Raw genomic sequence first — 22,131 nt, 5'->3', positions numbered from 1 at the left:
CTATTTACAAACTAGACGAGCTGGAACGCGTTCTGTGTTGCACTGATTGCAAGAAACCAGTCATTCAGCCAGCCAAGCTGTCAGAGAGATATGCATGTTTCATGTTGCCTACTAGTTTTACCTGTCCAGCTTGTTTGCCAAGGCTGTGTCCATATTTTCTTTAATCAAAGCGCACGTTTCCCGACGAAATCTACTTGTAGAGCGGTGGACGGTGAATTAGAAAATACACCAGACGTTGAATGGCATTGTGGCAAATATTTGGTGAAACTAAACATAACTTGGAAGTTCCCGGGAAAAATATTCCTAACAAAGTATTTGCACACAATGGTTCGGAGGGAGAGGAACCACAGCGGCAGACTGCGATATGGCCCAGGTAAGGAGTTGGATTATGCTTTCGGTGCTTTGCCTATTGCAGAAGCTGAAAACGTTAGATTTGAAAACTTCTTCACTGTAGCGGTTACGTGGTGAAAATAGACATGTCAAGCAATGTTTGTTTTTATAATACATAAAAGTCTCCAAGTATTTGGTATTGAAATATACAGTCGTGGCCAAACGTTTTGAGAATGACAAATATTAATTTCCACAAAGGTTGCCGCTTCAGTGTCTCGGTATTTTTGTCAGATTTTACTATGGAATACTGAAGTATATTTACAAGCATTTCATAAGTGTCAAAGGCTTTTATTGACAATTACATGAAGTTCAAATCCCCGAGCTGACAAGATACAAATCTGTCGTTCTGCCCCTGAACATGCAGTTAACCCACTGTTCCTAGGCCATCATTGAAAATAAGAATTGGTTCTTAACTGACTTGCCTAGTTAAATAAAGGTAAAATAAATACATTTGCAGTGTTGACCCTTCTTTTTCAAGACCTCTGCAATCTGCCCTGGCATGCTGTCAATTAACTTCTGGGCCACATCCTGACTGATGGCAGCCCATTCTTGCATAATCAATGCTTGGAGTTTGTGGGGTTTTGTTTGTCCGCCCGCTTCTTGAGGATTGACCACAAGTTCTCAATGGGATTAAAGTCTGGGGAGTTTCCTGGCCTTGGACCCAGAATATCAATGTTTTGTTCCCCGAGCCACTTAGTTATCACTTTTGCCTTATGGCAAGGTGCTCCATCATGCTGGAAAAGGCATTGTTCGTCACCAAACTGTCCCTGGATGGTTGGAAGAAGTTGCTCTCGGAGGATGTGTTTGTACCATTCTTTATTCATAGCTGTGTTAGGAAAAATTGTGAGTGAGCCCACTCCCTTGGCTGAGAAGCAATCCCACACATTAATGGTCTCAGGATGCTTTACTGTTGGCATGACACAGGACTGATGGTAGTGCTCACCTTGTCTTCTCCGGAAAGGGGATTCATCAGAGAAAATTACTTTACCCAAGTCCTCAGCATGCCAATCCCTGTACATTTTGCAGAATATCAGTCTGTCCCTGATGTTTTTCCTGGAGAGAAGTGGCTTCTTTGCTGCCCTTCTTGACACCAGGCCATCCTACAAAAGTCTTTGCCTCACTGTGCGTGCAGATGCACTCACACCGGCCTGCTGCCAATCCTGAGCAAGCTCTGTACTGGTGGTGCCCCGATCCCGCAGCTGAATCAACTTTAGGAGACAGTCCTGGCGCTTGCTGGACTTTCTTGGGCGCCCTGAAGCCTTCTTCACAACAATTGAACTGCTCTCCTTGAAGTTCTTGATGATCTGATAAATTGTTGATTTAGGTGCAATCTTACTGGCAGCAATATCCTTGCCTGTGGAGACCTTTTTGTGCAAAGCAATGATGATGGCACGTGTTTCCTTGCAGGTAACCATGGTGGACAGAGGAAGAACAATGATTCCAAGCACCCCCCTCCTTTTGAAGCTTCCAGTTTGTTATTCAAACTCAATCAGCATGACAGAGTGATCTCCAGCCTGGTCCTCGTCAACACTCACACCTGTGTTAACAAAAGAATCACTGACAATGATGTCAGCTGGTCCTTTTGTGGCAGGGCTGAAATGCAGTGGAAATGTTTTTGGGGGATTCAGTTCATTTGCATGGCAAAGAGGGAATTTGCAATTAATTGCAAAATTGCCATCATACAAACTGAGGCAGCAGACTTTGTGAAAATGTATATTTGTGTCATTCTCAAAACTTTTGGCCACGACTGTACATATATATTTATATATTAAGTAAAAAGCCCAGAGGAGGTGTGGTAAATGGCCAATATACCACAGCAAAGGGCCGTTCTTAGAATGACACAACGCGGACTGCCTGGACACAGCCCTTAACCGTGGTATATTGGCCATATATCACAAACCCCCGAGGTGCCTTATTGCTATTATAAACTGGTTACCAACAATTAGAGCAGTAAAAATAAATGTTTTGTCATACGCATGGTATACGGTCTGATATAACATGGCTCTCAGTCAATCAGCATTCAGGGCTCAAACCACACAGTTTATAAATACATTGTTCAAAAAAAATAAAGGGAACACTAAAATAACACATCCTAGATCTGAATGAATGAAATATTCTTATTAAATACCTTTTTCTTTACATAGTTGAATGTGCTGACAACAAAATCACACAAAAATTATAAATGGAAATCAAATTTATCAACCCATGGAGGTCTGGATTTGGAGTCACACTCAAAATTAAAGTGGAAAACCACACTACAGGCTGATCCAACTTTGATGTAATGTCCTTAAAACAAGTCAAAATGAGGCTCAGTAGTGTGTGTGGCCTCCACATGCCTGTATGACCTCCCTACAACGCCTGGGCATGCTCCTGATGAGGTGGCGGATGGTCTCCTGAGGGATCTCCTCCCAGACCTGGACTAAAGCATCCTCCAACTCCTGGACAGTCTGTGGTGCAAGACATGATGTCCCAGATGTGCTCAATTGGATTCAGGTCTGGGGAACGGGCGGGCCAGTCCATAGCATCAATGCCTTCCTCTTGCAGGAACTGCTGACACACTCCAGCCACATGAGGTCTAGCATTGTCTTGCATTAGGAGGAACCCAGGGCCAACCGCACCAGCATATGGTCTCACAAGGGGTCTGAGGATCTCATCTTGGTACCTAATGGCAGTCAGGCTACCTCTGGCGAGCACATGGAGGGCTGTGCGGCCCCCCAAAGAAATGCCACCCCACACCATGACTGACCCACCGCCAAACCGGTCATGCTGGAGGATGTTGCAGGCAGCAGAACGTTTTCCACAGCGTCTCCAGACTGTCACGTGCTCAGTGTGAACCTGCTTTCATCTGTGAAGAGCACAGGGCTCCAGTGGCGAATTTGCCAATCTTGGTGTTCTCTGGCAAATGCCAAACGTCCTGCACGGTGCTGGGCTGTAAGCACAACCCCCACCTGTGGACGTCGGGCCCTCATACCACCCTCATGGAGTCTGTTTCTGACCGTTTGAGCAGACACAAGCACATTTGTGGCCTGCTGGAGATCATTTTGCAGGGCTCTGGCAGTGCTCCTCCTTGCACAAAGGCGGAGGTAGCGGTCCTGCTGCTGGGTTGTTGCCCTCCTACGGCCTCCTCCACGTCTCCTGATGTACTGGCCTGTCTCCTGGTAGCGCCTCCATGCTCTGGACACTACGCTGACAAACACAGCAAACCTTCTTGCCACTGCTCGCATTGATGTCCCATCCTGGATGAGCTGTACTACCTGAGCCACTTGTGTGGGTTGTAGACTCCATCTCATGCTACCACTAGAGTGAAAGCACCGCCAGCATTCAAAAGTGACCAAAACATCAGCCAGGAAGCATAGGAACGGAGAAGTGGTCTGTGGTCACCACCTGCAGAACCAGTCCTTTATTGGGGGTGTCTTGCTAATTGCCTATAATTTCCACCTGTTGTCTATTCCATTTGCACAACAGCATGTGAAATTTATTGTCAATCAGTGTTGCTTCCTAAGTGGACAGTTTGATTTCACAGAAGTGTGATTGACTTGGAGTTACATTGTGTTGTTTAGGTGTTCCCTTTATTTTTTTTGAGCAGTGTATATATAAATCATTTTGAATTGGTTATATTAAGCAAACCAGATGGCACCATTTTCTTGTTGTTTTAATTTACGGATAGCCAGGGGCACACTCCAACACTCAGGCATAATTTACAAAGGGAAGCATGTCTGTTTAGTGAGTATTTTTACTTAATTACGTTACACCACTGTAGACACTTATCTTGGGTTCAATATGTGTTTTGGTAGCCTGGTTCCAGATCTGTTTGTGTGATCATGTCAACTCCCTGTCATTCCAGTGACAATGAGCTGACAGGATAACACAAACATATATGGGACCAGGCTAGAGTTTGTGTGTTCACAACATTCACAATGGTTGTTAGAAGCTCCAATGTGAAAGTAGATTTAGATCTTGGTCACACTTTCAATTAATTTGCACATATTTGTAGTGTTTTACTGCTCTATGTAACTTAACAGAAGTATCTAATATTAAACTAGATCCCTGTTTGTCTTTAAATTAGACATCACACAAAATATTTAAAAAAATATTTTAGCTTGCTCTGTCTGCTGAAACTTTTATCCAATGCTGGTGGCTTCATTAAGGCACTTCACTTGATGTAGTCAGAAAAACAGGTTTGCTGTCTTCTCTACTGATACATAGTGCTGAGCTATTTGCGCTTTTTGAGGTTGGTTCAGATTCAATAATTTTTTTTAACACTCTGAAACTACTTCCTACAGCTATGCTCAATGTCACCTCACTGTCTGCATTATTCTTGAGTAGAATAAATAAACTCAGACCAAGACAAGTAAATGACCAATGGATTATTGTAATTGTAGTTAATTACCAAATGTGCAGAATATTGGTCTGTTGGAAACTACAACTCCCTACTACATAGCACAGTTCAGGCTGGATCTTTATCTCTAGAGAAACTATGCGATGTGCGCATTGAGTTCACAAAATATATTTTTTTTAAGCGAAATGGAATTCAAATCATTGAACTGATGTCAGTCAGTTGTTGTTTAAAAAACAAAAAGTTGTTTAAAAAATGAAAAATAACTGAAATTTTGGTTAATTGCTCAGCACTACTGATACATGATGTTCTGTAGGGGATGAAATGATAATAGACCAGTTATCTGGTTTTTACATTTAGTGTAATGTAGATTATCAGTATTATCATCCATCATTACCTCTCCCTCTCTTTCTTGCTATTTTCCCCCAGACCATTGGCTCAAAAGTGGACGGGGATGCTCTTCTTGGGCACGTGTCTGCTTTACTGTGCCAGGATGGCCATGCCAATCTGTGCTGTCAACATGGCCACCACATTTGGCTGGAGCAAGACGCAGTCGGGTGTGGTAATGGGGGGCTTCTTCTGGGGTTACTGCTTCACTCAGGTACTGGGAGGTCATGTCAGCGACAGGTGGGTCAACCTCTGGTGGTCTGAATGAGAGAAACAATGGCTACCTATTGGGATTTGTGTTATTTGAGCTTGAGTGATTGCCTGTTATATAATGTCCATGTCAGAAGCTGGAAATCACCTTTCTAGTGTGCTGTGAAGACTGCTCTGTCTCTGCTCATGATTGTTTGTTTTGACAGAATTGGTGGTGAACGGGTCCTACTTCTTGCCACTACATCCTGGGCTTCCATTACAGCATGCACCCCTCTGTTGGCGCAACTGGGCATCAGTTCCCTCACCTCCATGACGGTGGCCAGATTCCTTATGGGGCTATTACAAGGTGAGAGGGTGGAAACAGAAAGTCTCTACCCTCTGTCTCCTCTTTTGGAATGGTTTGGTAACTTTGATAACAGCTGCTTTCTCTCAGGTGTCCACTACCCTTCTTTGGCCAGTCTTTGTTCCCAACGAGTGGATGAAGGGGAAAGAGGCTTTCTGATGAGTACCATGGGCAGTGGCTCTTATATGGGGTAAGTTATACATGTAATAACTGAACACAGGTCTCTAATTATACCAACATCCATCTCTGATTTATAATTTAATCATAAATAGCTTTATCTGAAATATGTTCTGAAAGCTTCTTCCTCATTGTGCTTCTATGCTTGTGAGTCAGAACACTGATGGTGGGAGGACTGGGGTCCGTGATGTTGGAACGCTATGGCTGGGAGAGTGTGTTCTATGGCGCTGGTCTGCTCTCGGGACTGTGGTCATTGACTGTGTGGAGATTTCTACTGAGAGGTACTCTAGGGTAGCAATATAATAATCTATAGAACTGGTGCTTTGTGCATGAATATATTTTGTTTTAAAGAATCAAAAAATGTGCATTGGATGTGTTGTATGTAATAGTTGTTTCATTGAATTAAGTGGTTGTTCTAGGTTCTAGATTTCATATGAGGTAGGCTTCTATAATATATTTATAGTTTGAAAGTATCTACAAAATGTAATGCATGTATTATACATGTTAGTTGTTTCACTGAATGATGTGGTTGTTATGTACGATTCAAGAGGTTGGCTGCTATAATCATACTGCTTTATATGGTAATGTGTGTTTCGGTTGCAGGTCAAATGAACACAATCCAAGTGCTGTCAAGCCATGGATCCAGTTCGGGTCTGTCAAAGAAACGCTGGCTAAAAATGTTCAAAAATCCCTCTGTGTGGTACAGCTTACATTTTTGCATATGTTGATTGTGGAGTAATACAGTATGGCACGTGGATGTTATGCAAATGTTTTGCAACTTCTTGTATTTACCTTGATGTTGCCTGCTTGCCTGGCTCTACTGCTTTTTTTAGTCTCTTGTTCTCCCTCTTTCACATCTCTTCAGTGCCATGGTCTTTGCTCACCTATGCTTCAGCAGTACTTGTTACTCATTGATGTCATGGCTACCAACCTTTTTCAAAGATACATATCCGCACGCCAAGGTATTAAACCTTTATCTCTTCAGCCACTTTCTTTACCTTATCCAAAAAGTATGTCTTACCTATACTGGACTTCTTCACCCAAAATAATAAATAGTGTAACCATTGCAATTTAGTGTAATCTGTATTGTAACTCATACTACTAATATATGTTATTCCAGGGATGGGTGTGTAACGTAATTCCATGGTTGGTTGCAATCGCATCTGCGCTCTTTGGAGGAATAATTTCGGATCACCTCATTCAGCAGGGTACAAGAATGACAGATTAGAGTACAACATTTGTTTGTTTTGCTGCTTCCTTAGTAAGTTATTGAAACTATTTCATAGTAACAGACTGTTTTTTTGTTCTAGGATTTCGAACATCATCTGTTAGGAAGATGATGCAGGTAAGCTTACCTGGTTTAGAATCGCTAACTTATATTCTTGTGTAACTGAACCCAATATTCAGTGGTTTGTGGACAGAGAGAAAGTACAGGTATACATAAGAGATTTGTTCAGACAGGTTAGAGCTCCCCATTTTCATGCCAGACAAGGCAATCATACATATCCTTGGGGCTCAGGCAATTATTTCCCCTGACTAACATACAGTGAACTCTGAAATTATTGACACCCTTGAAAAAGATTAGCAATAATGACTGTATAAAATGAATAATGAAAAAACTGTAAAACAATTATTATAATAATTTAAACATTTGCTCAGAGAAAGATAATACTTTTTTCTCAAAAAGGTAGTTGTCAAAATTATTGACACCCTTAAAGATTCTTATAAATAAAGTAGTCAAAGTTTAGTCTTTGGTCCCATATTCCTAACACGCAATGGCTACATCAAGCTTGTGACTCTACAAACTTGTTGGGTGCATTTGCAGTTAGTTTCGGGTGTTTCAGATTATTTTGTACCCAATAGAAAGTAATTGTAAAAATGTATTGTGTAATTTTAGAGTCACTTTTATTGAAAATAAGAATAAAATGTTTCTAAACACTTCTACATTAATGAGGATGATACCATGATAATGGATAATCCTGAAGGAATCGTGAATAATGATGATTGAGAAATACAGAGGGTCAAATATCAAGACATTATCAATAACAGGGGAGGTTAGCATGTCTTATCTGTGACTCTCTGTAACTTTCTCACGATTCATTCAGGATTATCCGTAATCATGCTATCATCCACTATAATGACATACAACATAATGACATTAAATAATTTGAAACACGATCAAAACGAACTGCAAATGCATCCAACAAGTAGAGTAGTGTCACAAGCTTGATGTAGTCATTGCGGGCTAGGAATATGCTACCAAATAATGAATTTTTGACTACTTTATAAGAATAGGATGTCAATCATCTTGATCCCTATGTTTTTGAGAAAAATTATATAATTTCCCTTTTTTCTTCATACAATATAGCTCAGTATTTGAATTATTTATTTTATACAGTCATTATTGCTCATCTTTGTCAAGGGTCTCAATAATTTCTTATCTGACATAACAGGATTAGTTACAGTTCAGTGGCTTGCGAAAGTTTTCACCCCCATTGGCATTTTTCCTATTTTGTTGCCTTACAACCTGGAATTGACATGGACTTTTGGGGGTTTGTGTCATTTGATTTACACAGCATGCATACCACTTTGAAGATGCAAATATTTTTTTCTTGTGAAACAAAGAAGAAATAAGATAAAAAAACTGAAACCTTGAGCATGCATAACTATTCACCCCCCCAAAGTCAATACTTTATAGAGCCACCTTTTGCAGCAATTACAGCTGCAAGTCTCTTGGGGTATGTCTCTATAAGCTTGGCACATCTAGCCACTGGGATTTTTGCCCATTCTTCATGGCAAAACTGTTCTAGCTCCTTCAAGTTGGATGGGTTCCACTGGTGGACAGCAATATTTAAGTCATACCACAGATTCACAATTGGATTGAGGTCTGGGCTTTGACTAGGCCAATCCAAGACATTGAAATGTTTCCCCTTAAACCACTCAAGAGTTGCTTTAGCAGTATTCTCAGGGTCATTCTCAGGGTCATCTCATCATCCCCACATGATGATGAGAGGTGTTGGGTTTGCGCCAAACATAGCGTTTTCCTTGATTGCCAAAAAGCTACATTTTAGTCTCATCTGACCAGAGAACCTTCTTCCATATGTATGGGGAGTCTCCCAAATGCCTTTTGGCGAACACCACACGTGTTTGCTTATTTTCTTCTTCAAGCAATGGCTTTTGTTCTGGCCACTCTTAGGTAAAGCCCAGTTCTGTGGAGTGTACGGCTTAAAGGGGTCCTATGGACAGATACTCCAATCTCCTCTGTGGAGCTTCGCAGCTCCTTCAGGGTTATCTTTGGTCTCTTTGTTGCCTCTCTGATTAATGCCCTCCTTGCATGGTCCATGAGTTTTGGTGGGTGGCCCTCTCTTGGCAGGTTTGTTGTGGTGCCAAAATATTTCAATTTTTTATAATGGATTTAATGGTGCTCCGTGGGATGTTCAAAGTTTTGGATATTTTTTTTATCACCCAACCCTGATCTGTACTTCTCCCCCACTTTGTCCCTGACCTGTTTGGAGAGCTCCTTGGTCTTCATGGTAATGCTTGCTTGATGGCCCCCTTGCTTAGTGGTGTTGCAGACTCTGGGGCCTTTCAGAACAGGTGTATATTTACTAAGATCATGTGACATATCATGTGACACTTAGATTGCACACAGGTGGACTTTATTTAACTAATTATGTGACTTCTGAAGGTAATTGATTGCGACAGATCTTGTTTAAGGGCTTCATAGCAAAGGGGGTGAATATATACAGTTGAAATCGGAAGTTTACATACACTTAAGTTGGAGTCATTAAAACTAGTTTTTCAACCACTCCACATATTTATTTTTAACAAACTATGGTCTTGGAAGTCGGTTAGGACATATACTTTGCATGACACAAGTCATTTTTCCAACAATTGTTTGCAGACAGATTATTTCACTTATAATTCACTGTATCACAATTCCAGTGGGTCAGAAGTTTACATACACTAAGTTGACTGTGCCTGTAAACAGCTTGGAAAATTCCAGAAAAATATGCCATGCTTTCTGATAAGCTAATTGACATCATTTGAGTCAATTGGAAGTGTACCTGTGGATGTATTTCAAGGCCTACCTTCAAACTCAGTGCCTCTTTGCTTGACATCATGTGAAAATCAAAAGAAACTAGCCAAGACCTCAGAAAAAAATGTGTAGACCTCCACAAGACTAGTTCATCCTTGGGAGCAATTTCCAAACTCCTGAAGGTACCACGTTCATCTGTACAAATGATAGTATGCAAGTATAAACACCATGGGACCACGCAGCCGTCATACTGCTCAGGAAGGAGACGCGTTCTGTCTCCTAGAGATGAATGTACTTTGGTGCACCAAGTGCAAATCAATCCCAGGACTGAAGCAAAGGACTTTGTGAAGATGCTGGAGGAAACAGGTGCAAAAGTATCTATATCCACAGATAAAGATCGTACTTTTTGGAGAAATATCCTCTGGTCTGATGAAACAAAAATAGAACTGTTTGGCCGTAATGACCATTGTTATGTTTGGAGGAAAAAAGGGGAGGCTTGCAAGCCGAAGAACACCATCCCAACCGTGAAGCATGGGGGTGGCAGCATCATGTTGTGGGGGTGCTTTGCTGCAGGGGGGAGTGGTGCACTTCACAAAATAGTTGGCATCATGAGGCATAAGGACCACAAAGTCAAGGTATTGGAGTGGCCATCACAAAGACCTGACCTCAATCCCATAGAAAATTTGTGGGCAGAACTGAAAACGTGTGTGCGAGCAAGGGGGCCTACAAACCTGACTCCGTTACACCAGCTCTTTCAGGAGGAATGGGACAAAATTCACTCAACTTATTGTGGGAAGCTTGTTGTAGGCTACCCGAAACGTTTGACCCAAGTTAATCAATTTAAAGGCAATGCTACCAAATACTAATTGAGTGTATGTCAACTTCTGATCCACTGGGAATGTGATGAAAGAAATAAAAGCTGAAATAAATCATTTTCTCTACAATTGTTCTGACATTTCACTTTCTTAAAATAAAGTGGTGATCCTAACTGACCTAAAACAGGGAATTTTTTACTAGGATTAAATGTCAGGAATTGTGAAAATCTGAGTTTAAATGTACTTGGCTTAGGTGTATGTAATCTTCCGACTTCAACTGTATGCACGCACCACTTTTATGTTTTTTTTTTATAGAATTTTTGAAACAATATTTTTTTTTCATTTCAATTCACCAATTTGAACTATTTTGTGTATGTCCATTACATGAAATTCAAATAAAAATACATTTAAATTACAGGTTGTAATGCAACAAAATAGGAAAATGCCAAGGGGGGTGGATACCTTTGCAAGGCACTCTATCTCTTGAAATGGGGAATTTAAGTTAAAGTGGCACTCCAGTCTATTTTTCACCTCTTTATCACCTGATTTACTTTACAAAATGTATTGACATAGCACAAGTGGGGGGGTGTGCTTTTCCTCTTTAGTTCTCTACTGTTCCTCAAGCAAGGGTGAGGCTGATAACATCACAGATTCCCATCAAAATGACTCCTTAAATGCCCTACTCCCTTGAAGTTTTCACTTGTGTCTAAAAAAACAAAATTTTGTTCCAAACATCTTTTTTTCACCCTTTAATGTGTGTACTTTACTGTCTTTATACTTTGGTTATCGCTTTTCAAAATTAAATGTTCATAAATCGCTAGAGGACATCTTTAAACAAGTCGATCAGTGTGTTTCTCTCTCTCCTCATACAGTTCATGTCCATGGGTGTGTCCAGTGTGTTCCTCTTGCTACTCTGCAGGCCACTCTCATTCCCTTCCGCTGTGATCTTTGTCTCTGCTGCTGTGGGCCTGGCCACCTTCAACAGCAGGTGTGTTTCTGTGTGTGTTCATGTAACATTATTCAATCCACATAATAGAGGTATACCCGTATTACTGGATGAGAAGGGTAACTTCTCATCCAGTAATAGAGTTATTAGTATACTAACCTGTTGCCATTGTCCCCATGTGCTAGTGGTGTGTCTGTGAATGTACAGGACCTTGCCCCATCGTGCGCTGGAGCCTTGTTTGGTCAGTTTTTTAAAAACAATTTTAAAATTGAACCTTTATTTAACTAGGCAAGTCAGTTAAGAACTAATTCTTATTTACAATGACGGCCTACACCTGCCAAACCCGGATATCGCTGGACCAATTGTGCCCAGCGTCGTCTGGGTTTGGCCGTTGTAGGCCGTCATTGTAAATAAGAATTTATCTTAACTGGACACTGTCAGTGTCTTTGGGTATCATTGTCTTCCTATTCCATTTGTTCCATTTTGATTGACAAACAAATATTTTGTTCCCAAAAATGAACCAATTTTTTTCTCCACAGGATTTATGAATATGTGTGGAGCTTTCACAGGTAGGTATTAAATATCAATCCCCAATGTATACAGTACATCAGAATGATATAATGCTCACGGTTAAGTGTATTACAGGCCTATGTACTGTATTTGACTGTGTAAATGAGACCAGTTTGTGTATCCCACAGGTCTGGTGCTGGTCTATGTTTCTGGATACCTGATTGAGGTCACAGCTTCCTGGGGTTACGTGTTCTCACTCTTCACAATGGTGAATACCATGGGCCTCGGAGTATTCCTCATGTTTGGAGAAGCCAACCGTGTGGACTTGTGGAATTTGTCTGAAGTCATTCGTGTATGACCCACACAAAGACACTGCCAATAACTTAGTGTGTATATCTGTGTAGGCTATAATGTCAGTCTAACAAAATGGTTTGTGTAGAGGATTGCAGGCCTAACTACAATATGCCTATGAAAAAAATGACTTGTTTCTGACATGTTTTAAATTATGCCTTCTTGCACCAGGTCTGAGAATAAGATGGTTTAAAATATTTATAATTCAATGTTGCTTCACTTGGTAGAACTTTGAAAACATTATCTATTGTCCCTGAAATTGAAAAGCGAAACAAGACAACAGTAAACATGTCATCCCCCATGAATGATGCAGCGACCCCATTGGGCCAATTGAGATATCTTGTGTGACTAACACATTTTAGTTGACCACAGATTAGCTTTTATATATCTAACAATGGAAATAAATGTCTTTAAAAATGGAGGGCAGTTAACCTGGGTACCAGTCCAGGTCTTGACATTCAGGTAAATTTGCCAGTGGCACACTGGGCCAGTACCAAGTGAAAACTACTGGCCTGAATTTTAAAATTACTGACCCAGGCCAAGATATCAGGAAAGCACGCAGAATTTAAATCTGGGTGATTTCACATTTCATTTGCAGTTTGGGCAAATACCTTTATATTATAGCCAACCATAAAATCAGATTTATTTACACTGATTGTTTGGAAAACAAAAATAAAACCATGCCCCCCTCTCAATGATGACATATAGCCTATACTAAACCGTTTAAAATGTAATATTCCCCTCCAAAAATTAGCATAGTAACATATTGATGAAAAGCAATATCTTTATATGGTCCATATGATCAGGCAGGTGTGCTATTTTAGCAATAAGCATGATCACCTGTCTGACCCATTATCATGGCTATATGGCTGAAGCATGAGGTTGCTTCTCTACATGGTTTACCCCAAAGGGCTAATCATTAGCTATGTCACAGACTAAATATGACCTTGTTGCTTGTATAATGTCTTTAAAAAAAACTCCCACTGGCATTCATAAAATCATGTAATTGTTATGTTTATAAATAGTGTAATTGTGTGAATTGTACAGTTAATAGAGGCCTACGTAAAACACATGCGAATGGCTGACACGCTTCACGCAGTAACTTTTTTTAATTGTCATGATAGACACTAAAGATTGTAAAACGCTGCCAATTGGAGTTGAGAAATAAATTATAGCCCTATAACACTGGGATCCCGCTCTTTTCAATAATTTCCATCAAAACGGTTGTATTTTCCAGAGATTGCATTTAAGATTGTTGCGCAGAGACTGGGTTTATTAGAACAGGTTTATTTCTGCGCAGCAATAAGCAGTGTCCATAGTTCTGCGCTCTTGACACCTGACAGTTGATATTCAACGAATAAATAAACGACATTGCTCATGAACAGCTTCGGGAATTAATCTGATTTTTAAACAATTATATAGGCCTAGACTACAGCATAGCATTATTACAATATTGATTTTTGTATTTAACCAACAAGTGATTTGTGTAAATAGGCTAATGTTCATGTATTGACAAGCAAGCAGCTCCATAGTGTATGCCTACATGGTCCGTGGACCTTACATAAACTTTTATTTGCTAATAATGACATCGCTATGTCTGATATGAAAAAAGATTGAAAGGTGGAGGACTTTTGAATGGCGTGCGGATGTTCAACAATGAATTGATGGGCTTCCCCCTCCACTTTGGCGGGTGTATCCAGGAAGTTGAGATGAACAGGGAAGGCTTTGACATTATTGACACCGCTTGGAAGCAGGTTGATAACAAGTGTGAAGCGTCAGTTGTTGGGAAGATTGTGAATGTATGAATACAAGTAGCTTATATAGCCTATATATTTTTTGAAAATGTAGTCTACTGTCCCAAGCGGGCCATATGAAAGCTTGATTAACTGGCCAGGTCAGCCGGTAGCCCTGAATGTTGAGTTTTGCAGTCTCTAGCTAATCCACTCCTTATATAGCCTATACTCCATGTCATGTGCCAAATAAAAAACGCCACCTGCTGGAGAAGACAGATTTTGTTCCGAGTTATCCCTCTCGCTTAACCTATTCCTCTCTGGTGTGACTCACAAATTATCAGTTAATAACTATAGCTCCCGCCTTGGGCCAATTAGTGTAATTTTGTAAATGCCGGATTTCAATGGCAAAACGCATAATTCACCCATCTTTCGTAAACATCGGGCCAGTGCTGTCCGAGATATCTCATGTGACTAACAGATGGAGAGACAGAAGGACGATGGAGACCGATCCACAATACCTCCCCGATTTAACCTTGGGGGACAATAAACAAAGCTAGTAGAAAGCAACTTTACGAGCATCAGTGCAGTTTCAGCACCATAGCCAGTGGAGAGTGACTATGGTAATGGCAAATCAGCAGGTGCTACACGTCATTCGGGGCCACCTGTTTTGAGCCCCACCTGTTTAGCCCCCCCCCCCCCCCCCCCCCCTCTTAGCTAGCAAGCTAGACAAGCAGTCACCATCATGAATAAAGTCGACAATGTACTGGCAAATCCTTTCAATCCTTGTCATATGAAGAGAAAGTATAGCTAAAACGTAGCTATTGGACATAAACAATACACAACAAGTTGGAAATCGCAAATGTAGTATGATCTAAAATAAGGATGCGCGACGAGGTTCTAGCTCCAGCCTGTTTATTAACCTAACCCTCGCATGTCCTATATAGGTACCGATACCCCCAAGGGACATCCTATTACATCTTCCCCTCTCCCATGAACAAGAACTAAACATGCATAACCACTGAAGCATAACTGCAATGCAATTTGGAAACCAGTATTGTTCTCCAACATGCTACTTCCCATCCTGAAACAGTATGAAAGCATTAAATCACACAGTATGAACATTAACTTATGTACAGTCTCTTTTTGCTGGGTATGGTCCCCAACAGTATGTTTTTTCTTCACGTAACATAGTCTTTCAGCTACTCTGGTGGCTTCACATCCCTTTTTAGGTGTGCTTGTTGCTCTGTGAGCATTCTCTCTCTTTCACCCTCTTTTTGTACATTTTCTGTGGCCTGTGTCTGTGTGGCTGGTAGATCTGGAAGAGCTCTGAGGTGTGTTTTGGTCCTTCGTACCTCTTCTGAGCCTGTGTCCACCACATGGAGCGTGGGGCATCCGCTTTCCTCAGCACTATTGCTGGTGTCTTTGAGTTTGTAATCCACACACGTTGACCTTCAGTCAGCTCTGGCCTCTCCTTAGCACGGTGTCTCCGATTAAAGTCTCCAGTTTGCGTTTGTTTCAGACGTTTGTCCCTCTCAGTGAAGGCCTTCCTGTTAGGCCATCAGGGTTTAAGCTGAGCCGGCAAGATAGGCAATGGGGAACGCAGCCTCCTGCCCATCAGGAGCTCGTCAGGCGACAGCCCATGATGCAGTGGTGTAACTCTGTAAGCTAACAGAGCCCTGTATGGATCCTTGTTCTTTTTCAGCAGTCCCTTGACTGTTTTCACAGCTCTCTCTGCCTCACCTTTACTCTGTGCATGGTAGGGGCTACTGGTCACATGTATGAAGTCATATTCTGCAGCAAAAGCAGAAAAGGAGCTTGCAGAGAACTGGGGAGCATTATCTGTAACCAGGACCTCAGCGACCCCTTGCCTGGAAAATGTTTACTTTAATCCATTGATAACACCAGCTGATGTGGTTATGGGTGTCTTTGCTATTTCAATGTATCTTGAGTAGTAATCTACCACTAGCAGATAAGTGTCATTTTTCCAATAGAACATATCCGCCCCTACCTTTTGCCATAGCCGTTTTGGCAGCTCCGTTGCCATCATTGGCTCCGGATAACAAGGTTGACATTTTGTACAGACCTCACACTGGGCCACTAGCTTGGCAATCTGAGTACTCAGACCAAGCCACCACACTGACTGTTGAGCCCTCAGTCTGCATTTGGTTATCCCCATGTGTCCATCATGCACTCTGTCTAGCATTTCTGGTTGTAGAGTCTCTGGGATAACTATCCGTTGTCCTTTCATGAGAAGGTCTCCATTACAGTGGAAGTCACTTTGGTGTACCCAATAGGGCTTCAGCAGTTGAGGCAGTTCTTCCTGCCTGGGCCATCCCTTTTTGCACTGCTGCACTATCTGTTGGCAGATGTGGTCTCGTTGTTGCTCCTCTGCAATCTGCTGCAGTTTGGTCTGAGATGCAGGTAGACTGTCCCTTATTGCATTAATGGACACCTGTACCTCACCCTCTAGACATTGCTCCTCCTCTGATAATGGATGTTTAATTGGGGCCCTGGAGAGTGCATCTGCTGTGATCAGTGCCTTTCCTGGCACATACACCATCTTGTAGGTGAACCTCAGTAATCTGAGGCGGAAGCGCAGAACTCTGGGAGGCAAGTCGTCCAGTGCTTTTGTCCCTAACAGAGCCAACAGTGGTTTGTGGTCAGTCTCTGCTGTAAACTGCAGGCCAATAAGGTATTGGCTGAGCCTTTCACATGCCCATGTGATAGCCAACACCTCCTTCTCCACTTGAGCATATCTTTGCTCTGTGTCGGATAAGCTTCGGGAGATGTATGCTATTGGACGCCACTCCATGTTGTTCTGCATCTGTGCGAGGACCGCCCCTAGCTCAAAGGATGATGCATCTGCTGATACTTTTGTCTTAGCGTGGGGACGGTACTGGGCCAGCACTCTGTGAGGCCAGATCTCCTTTTATTTGGTCAAATGCTACCTGTTGCATGTGACCCCATGACCAGTCATTCTCTTTGGCTAGTAAGTCTCTCAGAGGTTTGGTTGTATCTGAGAACTGTGGGAGGAACTTACCCACATATGTGGCCATGCCTAAGAAGGTCCTGACTTCAGCCACATTCTGGGGTCTGGGCATATCTGTGATGGCGCTGATCTTCTCTGGGTCCGGCTCTATTCCAGCTGCACTGATTTTGTGTCCTAAGAACAAGACCTCTGATTGTGCAAAAGTGCATTTTTAATTGAGTGTCAGGCCAGTCTCCTGGAGTTGGGTCAGAACTGCTGTGAGCCTTACATCATGTTCTGCTGTGTCCATTCCACACACGAGCACATCGTCCGCGTGGACTATGACGTCTTTGGAAATGCTCAGGACCGGAAGCGATTCCAAATGGCAAAACATTAAAACAGTAACGTCCAAACGGTGTTATAAACGTTGTGAGCGGGCATCCAGCTTTGTGACAACTTGTAAGGCATCCAACTGAGCCAGAGACTGCTCCACTGATGGTAAGATGTGTCTCTCTCTGCAGAGTGCCTCATTGAATTTAGTCATGTCCACACATGTCCTTATTTCCCCATTGGCTTTTGGGACCACCACCATCCCTGCACACCAGTCTGTGGGACTCTCTATTTTAGACACCGCCCCAATGTCTTCCATCCTACCCAACTCTTCCTTTACTCTGGCCAATAAAGGGATAGGCACCCGCCGGGGGGTATAAGGGCATAGGGGATAGCATCCTCTTTCAGGCAGATTTTGTAGTCACCTTCTATCCTTCCTAGACCAGAAAACACTTTTGGGAATTTATTTTTGAAAACATCACCTGGGTCCTCCAGTTCGCTCACTCTCTCAATGAGTTGCAATGCTTCCATTGCTGGCAGCCCCAGCAACGGTCTGGCTAGAGAGTCAATGACGAAGACAGGCTGGATGGCACTTTTGTCTTTACTCTCCAGTTTAATCACCAACTGCCCTACCACTGGTAAAATCTTATTACTGGGTCCGTACAGTTTTTTGTTTGTAGAGAGCAAAGGGCCATCTCTGCTATAGCTATACAGCCTAGTTGGGATAGCTGTCACTGCTGCCCCAGTGTCTAGTTTAAATGACACAACCTCCCCATTGAGTTTAATGTCTGAATGCCAGCCAGCATTGTCTTCCTTTACTTCTCCCATAAAGATGCTGTCCTGCTGTACCTCCTCTGAGACCTCATGCATTTGCTTTAATCGACAGACAGCTGAAAAGTGTCCTCTCCTGTGACATTTCCTGCATTCCGCATCCTTTGCTGGGCAATCTTTCCATCTGTGGAAAGGGGATTTCCCACATTTGCGACAAACACTTGAACTAGCTACTGGTACTGTCTGTGATTGTTTTCTCCACGTCTGTCTCTGTTCTGTGTTCCCCTCCGTTTTTTTTTTTTTTTAGCTCTGTATGAAAATGCATGTATTTCCTCACTCTCTTCGTTCTGCAAGGAGCTGCTGTCGCGCAGTATCGTCTGCTGTCTTTTTACTGTCTCACTCTGCCTAACCTGGTTTACAGCTTTGGACAAGGTAAACTGGGAATCCAACTGTAACTTTTCAGAAAGTGATATATTTCTTATTCCGACTACAATCCGATCTCGGATCAGCTCTTCCCTGAGCGCGCCAAACTGACAATGTTCGGTTAGTTTGTGAACAGCTGTGATAAAACTGCCAGTGGTTTCACCCTGCTCCTGTTTGCGCATATTACACCTAGCTCTCTCAAAAATAATGTTGTGTCTCCCAACAAAATGCGTTTCAAAACAGTCTTTAACGGCACTGTAGTTAAGTTTATCTTCCTCGGTCAACGTTGAAGCATTTAATATATCCTCGGCTTCATCACCCATATAGTAGATCAGTGTATTCACTTGGAATGCCTCATTTTTCACGTTTAAGCCTGATGCTAGCTACCCTGTACCTTTCAAAGCGCCTGATCCATTTCGGCCAGTTTTGAATGTCCATACAAACAAAATTATCCGGGGGACTAATGCGAAATCCGTCAGCACTGGCCACTGGCCTGTCCGTGTTAGCGCCAGAGCCCGTTGAACTTGGAGTCGCAAACCCTGAAATCCCGCCAGCTTCTTCCTCTTGCAACATGTTGCTTAGCAGTAACTTAGTCCTTGCACGTTAGCTAGCAAAATAATGATATGCGCTGTTTTATCTCCAACACTGTGCCCTCCCTGCTTTGAAACAGCCTGAATGTATGATTTACTTGGTACGTCCTTCACGTTTATGTGAGTTTTATAACCACTTCTGACACCATGTAGTATGATCTAAAATAAGGACGCGCGACAACGAGGTTCTAGCTCCAGCCTGTTTATTAACCTAACCCTCGCATGTCCTACATAGGTACCTATACCCCCAAGGGACATCCTACTATAGCAAATTCATCAATAAGTGGTTTGGAAGGGAATCAGTTGCTATCTGCAAGCGTTTCAAAGCAATCATGAGCCTGCTATTCAGTGGAGTCGATGTGTGGTCCAAGTCTGTTTAGGGATCTATTTTCCAAGTTTAAAAGGATAAACATTCACATGCAACACCATGGGCCAGAAAGGATTGAATACATTGGCCATGGTATCAGTCCAGCATAAATTCTGCCGAGTTCAAAACAACTGGAAACTCGGAACTGGGAAATCTCAGACTTCAGTGAGTTCCAGACAACTGGGACCTCGGAAAAAAACGAGCTCCAACTGGGAAAATACGTTTTGAACTGTCATCCAACTTGGAATTTGTTTCTTTCCGTGGACCCAGTTGTCGTGAAAGCACTATAAATCCAGCGAATGCCAGACTTTGATGACACAGTTTGATGACAACATTTGCCACACGAAGGACCGCAGCACCACCTTCCTGTTCAAGTGAGCACAGCACAACAAGGTCAGTCCAAAAATGTATTGTATGCTGCTGTATAAATTATGTAATATGTCAGGAAGATATGTATACTGTAGCTAAGAAAGTAATACTAAGGCTACTAACAGCTTACTACACAACATACACTATGTGCCTCACGCTAATAATTTGGCTCCTTTCACCCTCATATAGCCTATAGCCTGTTTAAGAGAAATGTAATCATCTAATTTCGTAAGAGATTTCATTGTCTGCTTATATGCCCCCTTTATTTATCATACGATTTTGACTTGGTGTACAGGTATAATACTGTAAGAACGGTCCATGTTCTGAATTCTGTCGCTGTACATTTCAAAAGTGCTGAACAAATAGTTATATTGACTATGTCCGACTGAGTTCGATCATTGTCCTAATCAAAATTACGGATTGTCTCTTATCCCATAGTTTGTACATCTCAATTGTCACTAGAAGCCACATTTGTGTAAGCAAGTCAGCCATTTCAGATATGTTTTTTAAAAAGGCAGTAAATGAAGCTGAATTAACTGTTTTGCTGCCAGACCAGACTCCACTGATAGCCAGGTGTAGCAGTGGTAAGGATTCACTCCATGGAGCTGAAAAGTAAGCTCTCCTGTTGGGACAACTTTATGTAGGCCGTAACAGATTGTCACCGTTATAATGCAATTACTGTATTGTTTAGTTGTGTTGTGTAGTGACTTTGTTGGCATATATCTACAATATTTCCCCCCCACTAAAAATAACATGCTAAAATCGCAACTGCAAATCAGATATGATGTATTATGGAAACACTGGAAGTGTTTACGTTGGTTAAAAATTATTTGTGCAGATTACTTTACTGCAGAAATATCCAAGGTGTGTCCTATTCTCAAATATGAATAGGTCATCATGATTAGGCAATTCTCATTTGCTGTGATAAAGCTGAATTATGTCTGTGTGCTGTGTGTGCTGCTGCTGTGCAGTGTGAAATATTGTGCTGGTTTAGTGGGGCGACTGATTTATTGTGCAATAATGCCCCATTCTGCAAAATGTCAACTGCTCATTTAAAAAAGATTTCGGTCGGTTTATGGTGGGGGGAGTTTGACCCTGTCCTGTCCATGACGTCAAGCTTCCTCGATCTAATCCTCGAGCACTGCATTCAATAAACGGACGTCATGGATGGGAAGAAGATAAGCAAATCCTGCTAGATTGGTTCAGAGATTGTGAAAACAAAACAAGTGGACAACTGTTTCTGAAAATCAAGGTTACGATATAGGGCAAATGTATTTCAACCGGTGTCCTTTCTCGCTTTATGCGTTATTACGGCTGGAGCGGTGCTGATGATGCGGACCCCTGATGCCTGGACCATTGTTTTAGGCCTAGCCTGTTAAATGTAGGCTATTCTGTAGCCAAATACGGGAAACATTTCGTAGTCTTTCGAATGGATGCTTCTGGAATGATAGTGGCACCCTGTTGAAACTGGACCAATGTGTATGGACACTGATTGGTGTTTGTTTCTGACACTGTGGATCCATATGAGATAGGATTCTAGGCTATACCTACAGCAAATACATTTTAACAGCGTGCGCCAAATGCTCTATCGACGTAGTTGTGTAGATATGCCTTTGTGATCCGATTCAACTTTACATTCCTGAAGAAAAGGTAATGAGGTAATGGTGATCTGGAAACGGTCTTGCTCGTGTTTATTGGCCTTATTCCAAGGAATCAATTCATCTAATTCATCTGTAATCTAGGTACATTTATAGGGAACATTTGGATTACCGCTTTTCGTGTTCACGGCAGACCTTGATTTAATAACAATACAATTAAGGCACGCGGTGAATGCCAAGAGAGGAATCACCATAACGTCGTTCCAAATCATTAAAGTAATTGTATTTTTAGGCAATAACAAATATCAACGTAGTTAGTCTACAGTGGTGAGAAACATAGCCTATTGCAACTATGAGCTCGTGGGATGAAACACTGGACAAATAAGTAAAGGTAAGGTAAAATCAAGACAGATTTGACCTCCCTATTTTAAGTAAACAGATAGCTTTGGTTTGATGTGCTGTGAATTATGTACAGTTC

The 22,131-nt window shown here is 41.9% G+C and overlaps 1 protein-coding gene across 3 annotated transcripts; it reads left to right on the top strand.

Annotated features, from left to right (window-relative positions):
* The first annotated feature begins 44 nt into the window (after positions 1 to 44).
* On the top strand, positions 45 to 13,886 carry LOC110532507 (voltage-gated purine nucleotide uniporter SLC17A9). 3 transcript variants are annotated; one of them, XM_021616470.3, is made up of 13 exons: positions 45 to 373; positions 5,156 to 5,353; positions 5,530 to 5,669; positions 5,757 to 5,856; positions 6,000 to 6,124; positions 6,447 to 6,543; positions 6,709 to 6,805; positions 6,964 to 7,051; positions 7,154 to 7,188; positions 11,570 to 11,685; positions 11,829 to 11,884; positions 12,183 to 12,212; positions 12,342 to 13,886. In XM_021616470.3, the coding sequence occupies exons 1-13, from the start codon at positions 240 to 242 to the stop codon at positions 12,509 to 12,511; spliced, it is 1,386 nt and encodes a 461-aa protein (XP_021472145.3). In that variant the 5' UTR covers positions 45 to 239; the 3' UTR covers positions 12,512 to 13,886. The 3 variants fall into 3 exon arrangements, 2 of the variants coding, with proteins under 2 accessions (XP_021472145.3, XP_090041115.1); XR_016483370.1 differs by having other exon boundaries at positions 63 to 373; positions 6,447 to 6,494; XM_090184989.1 differs by having other exon boundaries at positions 155 to 373; positions 1,798 to 5,353.
* The last annotated feature ends 8,245 nt before the right edge of the window (positions 13,887 to 22,131 follow it).

This window comes from Oncorhynchus mykiss, chromosome 9, assembly GCF_057628025.1.
Source record: "Oncorhynchus mykiss isolate SJ-2025 chromosome 9, ASM5762802v1, whole genome shotgun sequence".
Taxonomy (NCBI): Eukaryota; Metazoa; Chordata; class Actinopteri; order Salmoniformes; family Salmonidae; genus Oncorhynchus; species Oncorhynchus mykiss.
This window is presented reverse-complemented; position numbering and strand designations above follow the sequence as displayed.